General features: G+C 40.1%; 1 protein-coding gene across 2 annotated transcripts in view; it reads left to right on the top strand.

Moving 5' to 3' along the window:
- Window positions 1-15,448, top strand: part of PTDSS2 (phosphatidylserine synthase 2) — a 35,999-nt gene extending 20,551 nt beyond the window's left edge. For both annotated transcript variants that reach the window (XM_052696181.1, XM_052696182.1), the window contains exons 6-12: window positions 589-639; window positions 2,931-3,044; window positions 4,299-4,417; window positions 5,113-5,227; window positions 7,307-7,452; window positions 12,000-12,185; window positions 13,007-15,448. In XM_052696181.1, coding sequence (XP_052552141.1) covers window positions 589-639; window positions 2,931-3,044; window positions 4,299-4,417; window positions 5,113-5,227; window positions 7,307-7,452; window positions 12,000-12,185; window positions 13,007-13,151 — 876 coding nt within the window. In that variant the 3' untranslated portion in view covers window positions 13,152-15,448. The remainder of the gene's footprint in view (window positions 1-588; window positions 640-2,930; window positions 3,045-4,298; window positions 4,418-5,112; window positions 5,228-7,306; window positions 7,453-11,999; window positions 12,186-13,006) is intronic.
- The last annotated feature ends 36 nt before the right edge of the window (window positions 15,449-15,484 follow it).

Below are 15,484 nucleotides of genomic sequence, written 5' to 3'. Positions count from 1 at the left end.
ATTGTGATGACTCTCAACTCCATGACTGTGTGAAATCTGTAGTATTTGTTAGCAATGAGCATTACTAAATCCTTTCGGTCTGCCATACAAGTCTTCAGTGCATCAGGAAGTGCAATAACTGAGAGCCACAGTAGTTGTCTTCCTCTAGTGTTACACCAGCTGTGGATGGAGGAGAGGCACTTGTTGCCCATGGTTTTTTGTGGGCAGGTTTGGTAAGATTTAAGAAGCTCTCCTGCACACAAGATGAGAGTATGGTGAAGAAATGTATGTTCTCTCTTCGTTATATCTAATTTGAACACCTTCTTCTTCCTTCCCCTTGGAAAGCAAGGAACATGACATTTTGCAGTAAGAGGGTAGTTTCTATCTTATCAATAGTCTTAATTCCAGTTTCTGCCCTTCAAGCTTCCTGACTTTGCTTTAAAGATAACTTATATGCTCACTGTACTTAAGAACAAAGAAACTCATAATAACATGTGTTTGTGAGGAACATCCAAGGTTTTCTTTTTTTTTTTTTTTTCCCTGGAAAAAAGTAAGATTCAGTAGTGTATAATTGTACTGCTAAGTGATGTTCACTCTTGTTTGTTTTAGGACAAACTGGATGGATTTGTTCCTGCTCACTTTTTTGGCTGGTACCTGAAGGTAAGAATGAGTCTTCTATATTACATTTCTGTTACAGTGCTCATCTTCCTTTTAAAGCATGGCTGCTTCTCTTCTAGTGATACCTGTCTTCATGATCAATTATATCAGGCAGTCATCTGTGAACTAGACTAAGTGTTCATATTACATGAAAGACTCTTAGGTCATCTTATTTTTTTCCAAACTAATGTTACGTTGACAAGCTCTTTCCTTCACCATAACTCATTTTGAGGTGAAATCAATAGAAGTCAAATCCTTTATTTCTGTAGCAAGATAAACTCCTGAATGACCTTTGAATATAGAATATGGGGATGAAGACTGTTCAGAAAAGGGAGTGAAAATTGATTGTTATGCAAGCATAGTTGATGCAAGCAAAATGATACATACATTAGTACCATTCCAAGGTAGGATTTTCCCTGTTGTGTCTAAATCAGGAGTTTAAATCATTATATGGGTACTTTTAGTTCTTGTTACTTGTATATGTCAACTGTCAAAGAAATTCCAGTTGGCAAACATATTCACTATATCTTTTACTAAGTGCTTTGGTCTAAATATTTGCTTTGTTTTTTTAACCTGAGCAAGCTTACTCTAGCTAACCTTACTCTCTCTGCAGACTTTGTTTATTTGCTTGTTTGTTCTCCTTGTTTGTTTTCTGTTTTGTAACTTTATAAGATCAACAGAAATAATAAACTGAAAAGGCTCAGGCCAGCTTAAAAATAAGCTGTAATTGCTGTTTTGTTTCTCCCCTTGAGAAGTGCAGATGTGTTGCTCTGTATGTGCTTTTTTTTCCTCCATAACCAAGAAGTGTAGTGCTAGATGTGGGGAGAGCTTGGCTTTAGATCAACGTATTGGTGTTTGTAAGACAAATGTCTTACTCTCGTTTAGTGTACAGTATCTTCATCTCAGATAATTACATTAGAAGCATAAATATCAAAATAACATTTCAGCCTGTATTTGTTTTTAAAGTTGTGTCATACTGAGAACTAATGTCTAAGTAGGCAGTGCATGGTAAAAAGCTGTACGGGAGTAGTAGCACACTCCTGAAGAGCTAGTCAGGGAGAGAATTCAAGATGCCAGTCTGCTCATTATCTGTCTTGGTCTGGAAGAATCCTAGCTTTGATTAAGGAGACTTGGGAGGACGTTTCTGCAGAAACGCTCAAGCTGATAACTGTTTGTCAACCTGCAGTCTGATTTCAATTGCTCAGCATGTACCACCAGGTGCTTGTTTCTGTGTTACTAAACCAGAGGGAAACTGGCAGCTATGTGTCTTATCTGATGGTTAACTTTCTTTTCTATGAAAAGCTGGAAGCTTGGTGTGTTGTCTTTGTAGAAGTGAATGTGTGGTTTTATATTGTCCTTCTCTGTGGTTTTGTTTTGCCCTGTTTTCAGTGCTGGACTCTTACACTGTATCTCCAAGCACCTGAATAGCAATAGTGAAAATGGATATGCCTCATTCATCAGAAATTGCTGTGGGCCTCATCTGCTTTTGCATTGTTCAGATTGTGCTTTTGTGTTTCTCCTGTTTTGACAGTAGGCCAAGATGATGCATACATTTTAGGACTGCTGCTCTGCTGAATCTTAAGTTTGATTGTGGGACAGGTTGCTCTTCCTTGCTCAATCTAATGCACTGGTTGCTACAAAGCAACCTCAAGTGTCCTGGCACAATCAGGGCTGAGGTGTGGTGCAGATGACTCCTTTATAGTTTTCATTAAGCAGGCTTTGAAAAGCTTTTATTTGGATCAGCAGAATGGTACTACTGTGGTGGTCAAGCACCTACTAATTTAATTTACTTAATGTAATTTCCTTCCCAATGAATTCCATCTGCCTGCCTTTATTCTTTCATGCAATGGTTTTAATATAATCTATGGTTGTCAGAATCTTTCCCCTCTGTTCAGAGGCCTGTAAAAATTAGGCTTTACTACATCATCACAGCATGAAAATATGATTTTCATGAACTTCCTGATCCTTTTCTGCTTACTAGAGACAAGGTATTGAACTGCAGAAGTAACTGGTAAGCAAATGCAATGTGTCCACTGTTCACTCACTGAACACTCCGTGTTCAGAGTTCAGAATTCTCGTATTCCTTAGATGACTAGTTTTGAAATAATTTGGCCATATCCTTTGGCAAAGCTGTTTCTCTATACTATATGGAGCTTTTGATTTCTAAAGGGTGTTAGTGGTAGATGGTGTGTGGTACTGCTCTGTCCAGTGTGGAAGCATTCATTTTTGTAATTGTTTGTAGTATGTTGTGCAACTATTGTGGATCTTTTGAAAGATTTTTTTCCCTTTTATAGACACTGATGATTCGAGACTGGTGGATGTGTATGATTATCAGTGTAATGTTTGAATTTCTGGAGTACAGTCTGGAACACCAGCTTCCAAACTTCAGTGAATGTTGGTGGGATCACGTATGTACTGCATAAATCATGATTATTTTTTTTTTTTTTTAAACTGAGGTATATATTTTAAAGGGAGGGAGCAGGAAGTGGTGAAAATTATATTATATTCATCACCAAAAACATTTGTATAAACACTGCAGCTCAGGAGCTTTGACTGTTCTCCATGTTGAACTTGTAATTTTGCAAGATTTCAGACTTCTACATGGAATGGTAAAGTTACTCTTTGTGGTTTAGTATTTGTTTTGCTTTACACCGTACCAGCTAGAGACTCTAAGACAAACATTTTCAAATATTTGATAGTGGTACAAACCATAAAGTTGGAAATTAAGGGAAAGATAAAGCTTAGTGTTTATAGTTTCAGGTAATTATTTTTCTTGTCTGTTAAGGAAACAGGCTCTGTTCAGCTTATATCCAGCTCTTCCTTCTCCGTAAACCTGTCTTTACTGTGTTCTCTAAGCAGTAAATTACAGTGTTTAGAAGTTTTAGTATAATGTGTAAAAAAAAGCTTTGGAAACACTAAGGTTTGACCTTCCTGAAAAGCTGCATGGTCGCTGCACTTCGGAGTCCATAATGGTTCATGTCATAAAACATTGCTTGTGAATATTTTTGAAGCTAGAGGGACTACTGTGATCTTGTTTCCCTGTGGAAGGAACAAGCTCTATTGCTTAAAGTGACACAGATTTTTTTTTTCCATTATTTTTTTCTTATTAAGATTCATGTGAAATGTAAATTGGTTACTAAAGCAATCAAAATTCCTGCATTCAGGGCGTGCAGATCTGGTTCTTAAATTCTTAAGCTTGTACAGTTCTTTCTGAAGCTTGCAATGATTTGCTTCTCTGTAGTATTTATGAAAGTAAATACGTATTGTATCAATACTGCAAGCAGAAGGAAGTTTGCTTTCAAAAACTTCTGAGGAGGTTAACACCGTGTTCCTCTTCAAATAAAAAGATTTCTTTTTTTTTTTTTTTTTATTCAGCTCAGGGGCTCCATCTCCAGGATTCATGTTTGGCAGAAAGGCATAGCATGAGGAGAAATGACTTATTTCATTTCACATCCCAAGTCTAGAGATAAGTCACTTTTTCAGGAGGCAGCCTAAAGTTTAAGGAATATATTATAAGCATTTTCAAATGCTTTTATGGTGTGTTTCAAAAGTTATTACTTAACAATGTGGAGATGATAGTAATCACTGATAGTGAGTGGGAAGAAGTTTGTTCTGTAGCAGAAGGAGTGCTGCATCACTTTTTTATTTTTTTCTACTTTCAGTGGATAATGGATGTGATCTTATGTAATGGATTAGGAATTTACTGTGGGATGAAGACTCTTTCTTGGCTTTCTTTGAAAACATACAAATGGCAAGGACTTTGGAACATTCCTACATACAAGTAGGTTGGCATAGAAAGCAAGTCTGCACACAGTAGCAGTGTGCAAAGTCTGGGGCTCTGTGTTAAGACCTTGATTATGAATAGGTTATTCTGTTAAAGTGAATTAAAGAATCCACTAATGTGGTACAGCATGGAAGCTTGTGAATGATAATGTTATCTAACTTGCAGATGACATTATTAAAAATGTGTTTGTCATGAGCGTTGCCTGATATCTAGGAATGAGGACATCTTGTAGGCATGAGGTTATAAAATGAAATTGTAACTGAAGGGGCAAGAAACCAAATCAGGATCGGTCTCTTATTTGTAGCAGGGATCCTCATGCAAATAATGCCTTCGTAGTAATTGTAACTTCATACTAATTGGGCCACTTAAACTAATAACTGTAAATCCCACATGTTCTTCTGCCAGTGGTGAGTTATTTTTTTCTGTAGCGTCTTCTTGCTCAGTAAAGCAGAACAGAGGAACTGCTTAATACAGTGGATGTGGTGTATTAAAACTTAAAATGATAGGACAGTAGCAGGCTTTTCCTGGAAAGAAAACCAAGTCAAAGTCAAAATAATCTCAGTAAGCATTATTTTTATGCAGTAAAATGAGATGTTTTGCATACGTGAATCAGTGTCAGAAATGGAAATGATGGTAGATGTCTCTAATCTGCCATTTCTTAAAATTCTAACAGTGTGTTGTGTTTCTTTCAGAGGTAAAATGAAGAGAATTGTCTTCCAGTTCACCCCATACAGCTGGGTCAAATTTGAGTGGAAGCCAGCATCCAGCTTACGGAGATGGCTAGCAGTTTGTGGCATTATCTTTGTAGTAAGCAAACTTCTGTCTTGTCTTCTCTGTCATCTGATTTAATACTTTGTAATCTTTGAGCAGCTATATAGGGTAACTTAGGCTGACACTCTGGCATGGTGATGTTTCTTTACTTGAGCAGATGACTTCTGAATCCTGCAGAAAAGTTTCCACATCTCTGGTACCATCTACAGATTCATTGCATAAATATTTTTTCTTGCTGTGCAATGCTGATTAGCAATATGAACAATTTAAACTGCTATTTATACACAATTCAGTGAGTAACTACCAAAAATGTTGCCTTTGGATGAAATGGCTTTTTTTTTCCCCTCTCTGTGTTAAACAGATAGAATACCACATTACAGCTGGAGATAAATGTGACCAAAGCCTCAGTCTGCTCTATGTTATCTGGACATATGCCTCCTGAAGTGTGCAGTTTTTTTACATTTTTATTCAGACTGAAATTTTAGTTGATTTAGCCATCTAAGGGCTATGTTGTGGGAATGCATCGTCTTGATTTCCTAAGATCAATTTCATGATTGCAGGTATCATATGTGGCACGGGTGTGGGGAGTAAGCTTAGTATTTTAAGATGCTTTTCTTCCACTCTTGCCCCTTGTCAGCTGGGGCCTTTGGCCTCTGTGGTATCCATGAGATGGTACATGACCCAATTTTGAGCAACTTGGATTTATCTCAATTCAGTGACTGGGAAATTTAACTTGAAGACGGAAACAAATAATAACCATGGAAAACTTTGATGCTTTTAGTGATTCCAGATACGATGAACATTCACTACAATGGGCTTCTGTATTAATACTGTGGTACTAGATATAATTGGTTTGTGTTTTTTTTTTTAAAGAGTTAACTAGAACAACCTACTTGATCATCTTGGAAATATATGAAATAGGAATTCTGTTGGTGGCTTATTCAAGTGTCTGTTCACTGAGGTTCCTTGTTAAGGTTTGCTGAGTGAGCCACATCAGTCAGCTTGTAAGGCACCACCGCCTCTCCTTCATCTCACACTAATGTCAGATTGCTGATCTGAGTGCTTCAGGAGCTGTACACTGACTGTAACTAAGCAAGCAACGTAAAGCAGTGCCAGCAGGAAGCGTTAGGCAGTTTGCAGGCTTGGTCAGGTGAATGCAAGTTTAAATGACACATTTTATGCTACCTAAAACATTTGCTGAGTTCACATAATGCAACATGCTTGTTGAGATTCCTGTACTTTATGGAATAAATGGCATATATATATGCCTGTATAGAAAGTACTTGTTTCCTTCAGTGATTCCTTTGTGCATACTCCAACTCTTTGCAGTCTGAAGAAATCACATTTTTAGGTGCAGGAGTAGATTCTGTTGCTGAGAGGTTCCCCTGAGTTTATATTAGTCTTTTGGATAGTATTTCTTTTAGCAAAGCATAGCTTCAGCTGACTTCCAGTTTATGGACAGCTTCATGTATTTGCACATACCTCTCTATTAAGCAACACTTAAGGCCTTTTATTATTGTTTCTTTTGAAATGGGAAGCCATTGTCTACTTGCTCATTTAATCACGTTGTCAGAGCAGCTCACTTAAGAATGTTTTGCTATTAACGTGCTCCAAAGTTGGCTTTGGCAGTGGTGTTGCTATAACTGTGTTTAACAATGTGAAGCAAACATACAGAAGCATCACCTAGGATGCTTTGCTTATGCCTCTTGATTTGCTTTTTTTTTGTTTTGTTCCCTAAGTCAGATTTTAAATGATAGTGAAAGGACAAGTTTTTGCTTCTAGGGTTTGTTGCGAGTTGTTTTAGAAGTACTTCAAATTCCTGATAAACTTGTTCAAATCTAGAAGCAATGCTTGGCAAGGTTTCTGTTGCATCCTCTGCCCTGTGCAAATGCATACGTTTTACTACCTCTTCCTACACATTTAAAAAACAAAAAATAAATATTAAAAAACAACCACAAAGCAACAACTGTTCTTGATCACTGTTGCAGCTGATGATAGTGGGCTCAGTGATACCAAGTAAGATATTGTGGAGTTAGTGAAATAGTTGGGGCAGGGAGATTCCAGGCTTCGTTCAGTGAAATCTTCTGCATGTAATTAAAATGTACTTTCTCTCAGTTTTTATTGGCAGAGCTGAACACATTTTACTTGAAGTTTGTGCTTTGGATGCCGCCAGAACACTACTTGGTCCTGTTACGGCTTGTCTTTTTTGTCAATGTGGGAGGTGTGGCTATGAGGGAGATCTACGACTTCATGGATGACCCGTAAGCCAGTCCTCTTGTGTATATACCTTGTCAATCTTCACTTGCTTTATTTTGAATTTGCACTGGTTTGCTCCAGCTTGTTGGCATCCATCTCAGCTTGTCAAGAACAAAAAGATCCAACCTCACAGCATCTTCTTTGTTTTCTTTTGGTTTGGAGGTAAAGTTCTGAATGCATCTGGTTAGAGAAGAGCTGTTATTAAGGGCATTTTGTGTGCACTGTTTTTAACATCTGCTTTTTATAAGTTATTGCTCTTTTGAGACAGTGATGTGTAAATTAGCTGGAGTGCCACTGGCTTGTGGGTGGAGGAGTACTGAACTCCATATTCAGATTGATAGCCAGGAACTATAGTCCTTAGTAGTACCTTCTAAGGACAACAGGGCCTAAACTCAGAATCTGTTTCTTAGAGTTGCTTCTTTTCTTGAGCTGTCTTCCAGCTAGTTCCTGGTCCCCTGGAGCTTTCATGGCACCCTCTTGCAGACTAGTAGACCTTTTAGCAAAGAATTTTGCACCCATACACAACAGTGCACGTACTTTCAGACTGTTCCTACTTAAACATCGTATTTGTCCTTGCTGCTTTTTTCTGCAGACCATGTAAGACCAGAGAATGCTTTGTTCTCAAAATCACATTTTCTTTTAAGTTTCAGTAGTGATGTCACAGATTGCCTGAGCCCATATCTTAAGTCTAAGACAACATCTGGCTTCAAGAAGTGTTCATTATCTGTCACTGACCAACACAAAAAGTGTCTGTGTTCAGAATTTAGGGTTCCAACATTCTCTGAAGATCAGTTTCCATTGCAAGGCTTTGACTCCTAGAACTGGAAAGAAGGGTCAACTCACATTGCTTAGGTGGATTTCGGGACATTCAGCAGTGGCAGGCTGCTCCCCTGCCTTTGGTGTCGGACCTACTGGTTTGGGACGTGCCTCCATCTCAAAGGTAAGAAGAAATCTCTGCCTCTCATTGGTGAGCTCCTTTCCTTAGAAACACTCCCCCATCTTCTGGTCCTTGTGTTTGGGTTGGAAAAAAACAGCTCCTTTGCCCTATATTCGACCACATGGCATGGCATTGAAATATAGGAGAATCATCAGTCACCAGTGCCTCATTGCTGATTCAGTTTGTTGCCATTCTCTCAATGAGCTGGAGAAATTCATCAAGCAAGCAGAGACTCTCATCCTGAAGTGCATGTCTTCATCATTGCCACCACCAGTGTTCTGTTTCTCTTGGTGGGTGATTAACTTCCTCTCTTCTGAGGTTCACGGCTCTGCTTGATGCACCACAGACCTGACCTCACCAAACTGTTCATGAAACATGGCAGAACCTCACATATGATCTTACGTAGTACCTGCTCTGCAAATATTTTTTGCAACTGGACTTTGATTCCTTTGTGTGTTTCATGTTGCCTAAGCAGAGATGATCTTGCCTCCATTTTACCAACTTAACTGAGCCAAGAACTCAGTGAAGTTGCGTGATGGATTCTTGCTGTTGTGTTGTAGGAAGAAACTGCTGGGGAGGAACGGGCTGTACTGGAAGCTCCTAGCTAACAGCATATCAGAAACATTCTTGACTTTTTCCTTTTGGAAACTCACTCAACATCTTAATGGACGAAGATTGGAGTATTCCATAGACCTTCCTTGTCAGAACTGTGGCACATTGCCTTGTTTGTTATTAATGGAATTGTCTGAGATTAATCCGATCAGGTCAGCTAATGTTGTGACATTTAGTTTGGAAAGTAGTGAAGTTCAAATATAAAAGACTATTTTTCTCATTTGGGATTCTTAGTATCTGCAGGCAGTTCAAGGATGCTGGTAGATTAAGGCGAGTGTGCTGACGAAATATCTATATATAAGGAAATACTCCAATAAGAGTGGCTCTTGAGGCTATATTCTAACTCTTAACCTATGCTGTGCTTCTGTATCAATTTACATGCTGCTGCCTCGGTTCTTGAGGACTGACCACATGAAATGTTCCTGGCCAGAAATTCCTCAGTGTAAAAGGCCTGTAGCAGTTGACCTTGCCATACATTTCTGGTTTCTAGTCTTTGTGTCTCTTCCAAGAATCTGCATTAAGGCCATGAATTATAAACTCAATCATCTAATAAAAATGGACTTTTCTGTAAAAGCTTTCATGAGTAGAAGGGCAGGAAACCAAATCTTCCTCAGCAGCCTTAGTGTCTATGCAGTTCTTCTGTGGGGTTACCTTCAGCTCTTCTGTCAGCGTGATCTCATAGGCTAGTGAAAGAAAATGATGCCAAATAAGGAAGCAGACCAGCAAAGCAAAAAGCTGACCCAGTCATCTGAACAGCTTGATTTCGCAGTGAGAGATGTGCTGTTTGTTTTTCTCTATCTGCATGTTAGAACTGGTTTCTACCCAATTAATCTCATTGGATGATCCACCTGGAGCAGTTTCTGAAATCCCTTCATCCTAGTTGGTTTAGACAGGATACTTTTAAGTGCAGTGCACTCATTCCATCTACATCAACAATAATCTATATTTGGTTTACTGTATTATATATTTTTTCCAGTGTATTTGGACCATTTTGTGTAGTTTGAACTTACTCATTTGTTTCAAATGTGGCTCTTGGGCCTCATGTTAAAGAAAATATTTATTTTGTGTGCTTGACTTGCTGTCACTCCTCTGGATTCAGGAAAGCATCACAGAAGAGGAAAAGGATGCTCTGCTTGATCTCCATGCTTAGATTCCTTCTCATGTACTTAGAATCCAAGGGGATTCAGTGGAGCAGATATGGCTGAGCAAAAGTGAAATGTCTGCTAAAGGAAAGGCGCTCTCCCCAGAGCAGCTGCTGGCAGCAGAGGGGATGAAGGGAAGAGAAGCTGGGAGCAAACATGCAATCACAGCTCCCTCTGCCCCAGCTCTGTTTGAGGTGCCTGGGAGCCCGTTCTGACCTGAGCAAGCTGGGCGTTGTAGCAGCTGAAGGTGACAGCATGTCAGAAGGCTTGTTTCTCCACCTAGAAAAAGAAGCATTAGCTGAGCAGCCAGTCTCCAAGGGCAGTCCTGATCATGGATTTGTTAAGTTTTCTCTTTTTTCATTGCATGACAGAAGTGTCAAGGAAATTCAGCTCAAAGGACTCAGTGAACACTGCGATATTCAGCAAATTGGTTCCTCAAGCAGACATAAGCAGTCATAGGTCAGAGTAGAATATCCTATTCTGTAATGCCCTATAAGTAATGCAGAGGTATCTGAACATACCCACTCCTCTCTCCTCAGCCCAATGAAAGTTTATTGTATTTCTTAGCTCCCCATCTCCTTTGTCCCATGTGAGTAATTCTGCCACTTCACACTGAATTCCTCCTAGATATGTTTAACTCCACATCTTTTATTATGATAGGAGTGGAATGACCTGGTAAGCTGGACAAAAAAAAGAGAAAAGGCCTGGTAGGAAAATGAACTTCAGAGCACACTCTAGTAAGAGAGGGCTGGGCCCCTCTGCAGACTCGATTCAGAAGCTGTGTGAGGGAAAAACAGAAATTTAGTGGAAAGAGAAATCATCTGCAGCAGTCTCTGCAGCACATCCATGTGCACCAGTGGTGCTATAGTGGGTAGATTTCAGTCATTCCAAGACACTGAAGAGGTCTTGTGCTGCCCAAACAGAACCACACCTGAGATAGAAATCGCCTGGTCTGAGTTAGTAAGCTGTAAAAATGTCAATTCCAGGAATGACATAGGGTCAAGAAATGGAGGATCTAGCTGACTTTGATCAAACAACTTACCAAGATTTCTAGCAATAATCTATTGCTCATAGGGGGGCTGAGATATCCTGAGGAGTGTTCCATTTTTATGTATTTCCCATGCAGGGGTAGGAGACCTGAAAGACAGTGAGTGCATCTCCAGTTTGTTGTTCTGCCATCACAGCCTCTGAGTAGATGTCTTGATTCTGCTGGAGTTTAATTTCTAGCACTACTGATTGATGACTCCTTAACTAGGCTAGTACAGAACAATGCAGCTTCTGATTTGCTTGTCAGCAGCTGATTAAAAACAAACCCTGGGAATTAAATACGAAGCACATTTTTGTCCCAAGATTATGTCCTCCTAGAACACCCTTCTTCTGTCTTCTAGTGTCTTACTTAGTTGTTATGTTATCAAGCTTTCGTCTTTTAAAATCCCCTCAGAGGTCATTAGTGACAGCTCATTGAATACCTGTTTAGGATCAGAGTAGGTTTTAGAATGCACTTACATGGGGATTGAATTCACTTACTGCCATGTGACTTGGTATTTGCACAAGTAACCAAGGAGTAGAGCTCCTACTTCATACCTTACCCCAAATCTCAAGCTGACTGAACAATTGGATTTACTAGTACTCTGAAAGTAGGAATACTTTCTTGAATCAATGTTGAAGTTTTAACTTTTGAAGTGTTTTCAGAGCCTCTCAGAGGAAAATCGTGTACATGTATACATGTAATCCAAACCAGACTTCTAGAACTGTGCAAAGCTGAAAGAAATGATTACCCCAGCGGTCCTTTTATGAAAGAGTATTTCTCTGAATGCTTACTTTTATAGTAATAGTTTTGTTTTATCTATGTATGTTATAGGAAATTCCATAAGAAATTGGGTCAGCAGGCTTGGCTGGTTGCTGCCATTACTGCCACGGAGTTTCTGATTGTTGTGAAGTACGATCCCTATACGCTCACACTGTCTCTTCCTTTCTACATTACCCAGTGCTGGATCTTAGGGATTATACTCGTGCTCACATGGACAGCCTGGCGCTTTTTTATTCGGTAAGAGGTGTTTGGTGTGCTCTGTGCAGGTCTGGCCTGCGTCTTCGGGGGAAATGTTTGGACGTCTGTTCAGCAGCATGTTGGATGTCGAGTATAGGCTGTCATTAGCCTTCAGTGCCCCCTGAAGGGACACTACAACTCTTTTGGATTAGTAGAGCTACAGTGTTTTTCTCTTAAGAATTGTTAAACAAGGAAGGAGTTTTCCATGTGTGGTCATGGCAGCTTTCCTTATGGGAAACTGGTAAGCTCTGGTCTTTGTGGGACTGCATACGTTACTGTTGCTGCAGAAGCAGATGAACAGTTTAATGCCTGACTGCATCTGACTGCCCTGGCTGAATGGGGCAGCCTCTGAGATCCATGTTTTGTTTTCTTTTGTGCTGTCATTTGGATGAGTCTGAGTTGTTTTACAGCTTCATTGCAAGAACAGACTGCTGCATTGCAATTGTGTGAGCAACAAGTGAGCCAACTTCTATTGGGTTTGGATGCTGTTCTGTGCAGATAAAAAAAAAAAAAAAAAGAGCAAAAACAGCAGCACAAGGCTGAAATGATTATGGTGATCTCTGGTGCAGTAGCAGCACTCATTGATCTTGACCATGCTGGAATGATTCTGAAAGAAGTGAAAATAGCCAGACTGCTGCAAGTAGTTTGTAGTAATTCAAGTGAATCAACACCATCGGCAACTTCAGAAATGTACAGCCAAAATACACAAATGGTTTAGGTATCCCAAGGGCCCTGGCATCTGGATCAGAGTTCCCTTATTGTTTTCATAGTATGTTGAAACTGTTTATTCACATCACTGATACATCTGCTTTTCTTTTTAGAGATATCACGTTGCGGTATAAGGAGATAAGGCGACAGAAGCAAGAGCACAAGTATGAAAAGGACAAATGCTTGAGCAATGGGGATGGACATTCTTCAATACTGGATGAACAGAATGGGAGCAAACTAAGGGAAAGGAGACTTTGAGCAGTGGTCAAAGGGCTGAAAAGAACTCATAGTGCTCAGGTTGGCCTGGTGGACAGTTTCAACCTTATCCTACCTAACTTGTAATTTTCACTGTTAGTTTTCCAAGGTGTGAAAATTGTTTTGAGGAGATGATGTCCCTTTGACATGCACACCCTTTCTAGTCACATACACCTAGTCAGAGTCAGAGAAAGTCTGTGTAGAGGGAAGTCAGAACCAACGCCGCTGCAGCGAGGTGGGATCTTCATCCAAGTGTGTTGCATGCCTTCCTTGCAAAACAAGTTCTGGAGACAAGGGGCTTTAAAACAAAGTGCAGAGGAAATCTGGCCGATCTATTTTCAGTTAACTGTGGGATTTCTATTTTGACATTTGGGCATTAGGAGCGCATGGCACAGGAAATGAAATCTGTCCTTTGCTGAAACCACCTTGAGGTGTGGAGTCAGGTTATATAATATGTTCAGCCACCCGTTGACAGAAATGCAGTGAGATAAACTGAAGCATGTGAACAAGTTGCGTTACTTGCACAAGATGTAATGCAGTACACTACTGTTACAGCCCCTCTGGTGTGGGGGTTATTGCCTTTCTCTAAACTGACTTTCAATGTCCTGGAATAGCTTACAATAATTTTATGTTTTATCACAGCTCTAGGGAGACAGAAGGCTTCTCCTTAGGCTTTTCTGTTTGCTTTTTTTTTAATCCTGGTCATCTCTTAAAGGTAAGGGAAGTTTAAATAAGAAAGGTCAGCCTGCCTTCTGTTTGCTTCATGGAGTAAAATCTATTATTAACAGAAAAATGGGAGTTACTCCATCAGTCTTAAGTTATTTGCCTTATTCTCAGCTCTTTTACATTGCTTGCCAAGAGGATTTCATTCTTGGTGTCTGCTGTGCAAAGCATGTCCTGATCTGCCATCCTTCACAGCTGTCCCGTTCCTCCTAAGGTAACTATGGACTAGCAATCTCCTGAGTCCAACTGGAAAAGACATTCTTTGCAGTCCTGCACAAAACAGCTGTTACCGTGCTGCCATTGCTGCCAAAAGACCAAACTGAGGGGAGCTGCATCCAGTCTTCCCTGAGCAGCACGTAGCAGTGGAGATCTGCAGGCCAAACTAGACAGCGTTTTTGCTCATGACTCAGCATCTAGGAAAAGAAATTAGAAGCTTGGGCTGAGTTTTTTTCAGGGTTGTTATTCCAAAATGTAAGTGCTGCAACTGGGCATCAGTTTTGTAACCCATGCTCTAAGCCTTTGCATTGGCCTCTAAGGCACTGATGTAACCGTATCTCTGTTAAAGTACAGTGATCTAATCTGGCTGTTGGAAGATGTTTTTCAGGGACGTGTTTATCCTGAAGGAAATGATACAACACCAGTAACACTTAACAAGGATAGCCCCCAAAATTCTAAGTGGCAGGAGACTTGAGATGCTGCTGGATAGTAAACATCCACATTTCAAATCCTTTTTGGTTGCGCATGGAGAGCCACCAAAATAAATCTGCCATTTCTCTTAGGTTTACGGAGTGACCTACATGTTTTCTGACCCTGAAGAACGGACACTTAGCAATAGCGCAGTCTTCAATGAACAGAACAGTTTGGTTGCATCTGAAGAGCTCAACAAATGAAGGAGATTTGATGGGCCCTTGGGCTGCCCCAGTTGCTTAGCAGACAGAGAGGAGGATGACCGTTTTGAGAATGAAGCATCCAGCTTTGTTCTTGAGAACGTACAGTTCACTGTGGCTGCTCTTAAACCATGGTATTTTGCTGCTGTGAGGTAGTGAAGAAGGCTGTGTAACTGGGTGCTGACAAATGTATAAATGGGCAGAGAGTGCTGAGTTGAGTAAGTATTTATTTGTATGCTGTTTCAGCCCAAGTCATTCTCATTTCTGGCTTTCCACCGTTCTTACTAACTGTTAACTGATGATTGGTAGCTCGTACCAGTGTGTTGTGCTTGTGCAGTCCCAGGCTCAGGTCAGTATATTCCTGTTCCTTCTTTGCTGATAAACACTGTGGTCCCCCTCTGTCTCTTTGCAGTATGTCCATCAGAGTCTGTTTTGTGAGTTGGGTGGTAACAGGCACACTGAGGAGGATCTGTCGCTGTACCTTCCTCCTCCTCCCCACCCTGCCAAAGACACACTGAGGTGCTTCACAAACAACTGCTGAAGAAGCCCTGTTCCCCAGTAACAGTTCTGGAGCTTTGAATTAATACATAAAACACTGACTTTGTTTACTTCCATTTTATCAGCTTTTATGGTTAGTCTGGATAACTGAACCAGTGTAATAAAGCAATGTTTGCTGGTGTTGTTTTGGTACAGTGTGTGTGTGCTCCTGCTTCATCTCGCTTGTCA

Source organism: Tympanuchus pallidicinctus, unplaced genomic scaffold, assembly GCF_026119805.1.
Source record: "Tympanuchus pallidicinctus isolate F22 unplaced genomic scaffold, pur_lepc_1.0 scaffold3, whole genome shotgun sequence".
Taxonomy (NCBI): domain Eukaryota; kingdom Metazoa; phylum Chordata; class Aves; order Galliformes; family Phasianidae; genus Tympanuchus; species Tympanuchus pallidicinctus.
The sequence above is the reverse complement of the archived record's forward strand: the minus strand, read 5'-3'. Positions and strand labels throughout refer to the sequence as shown.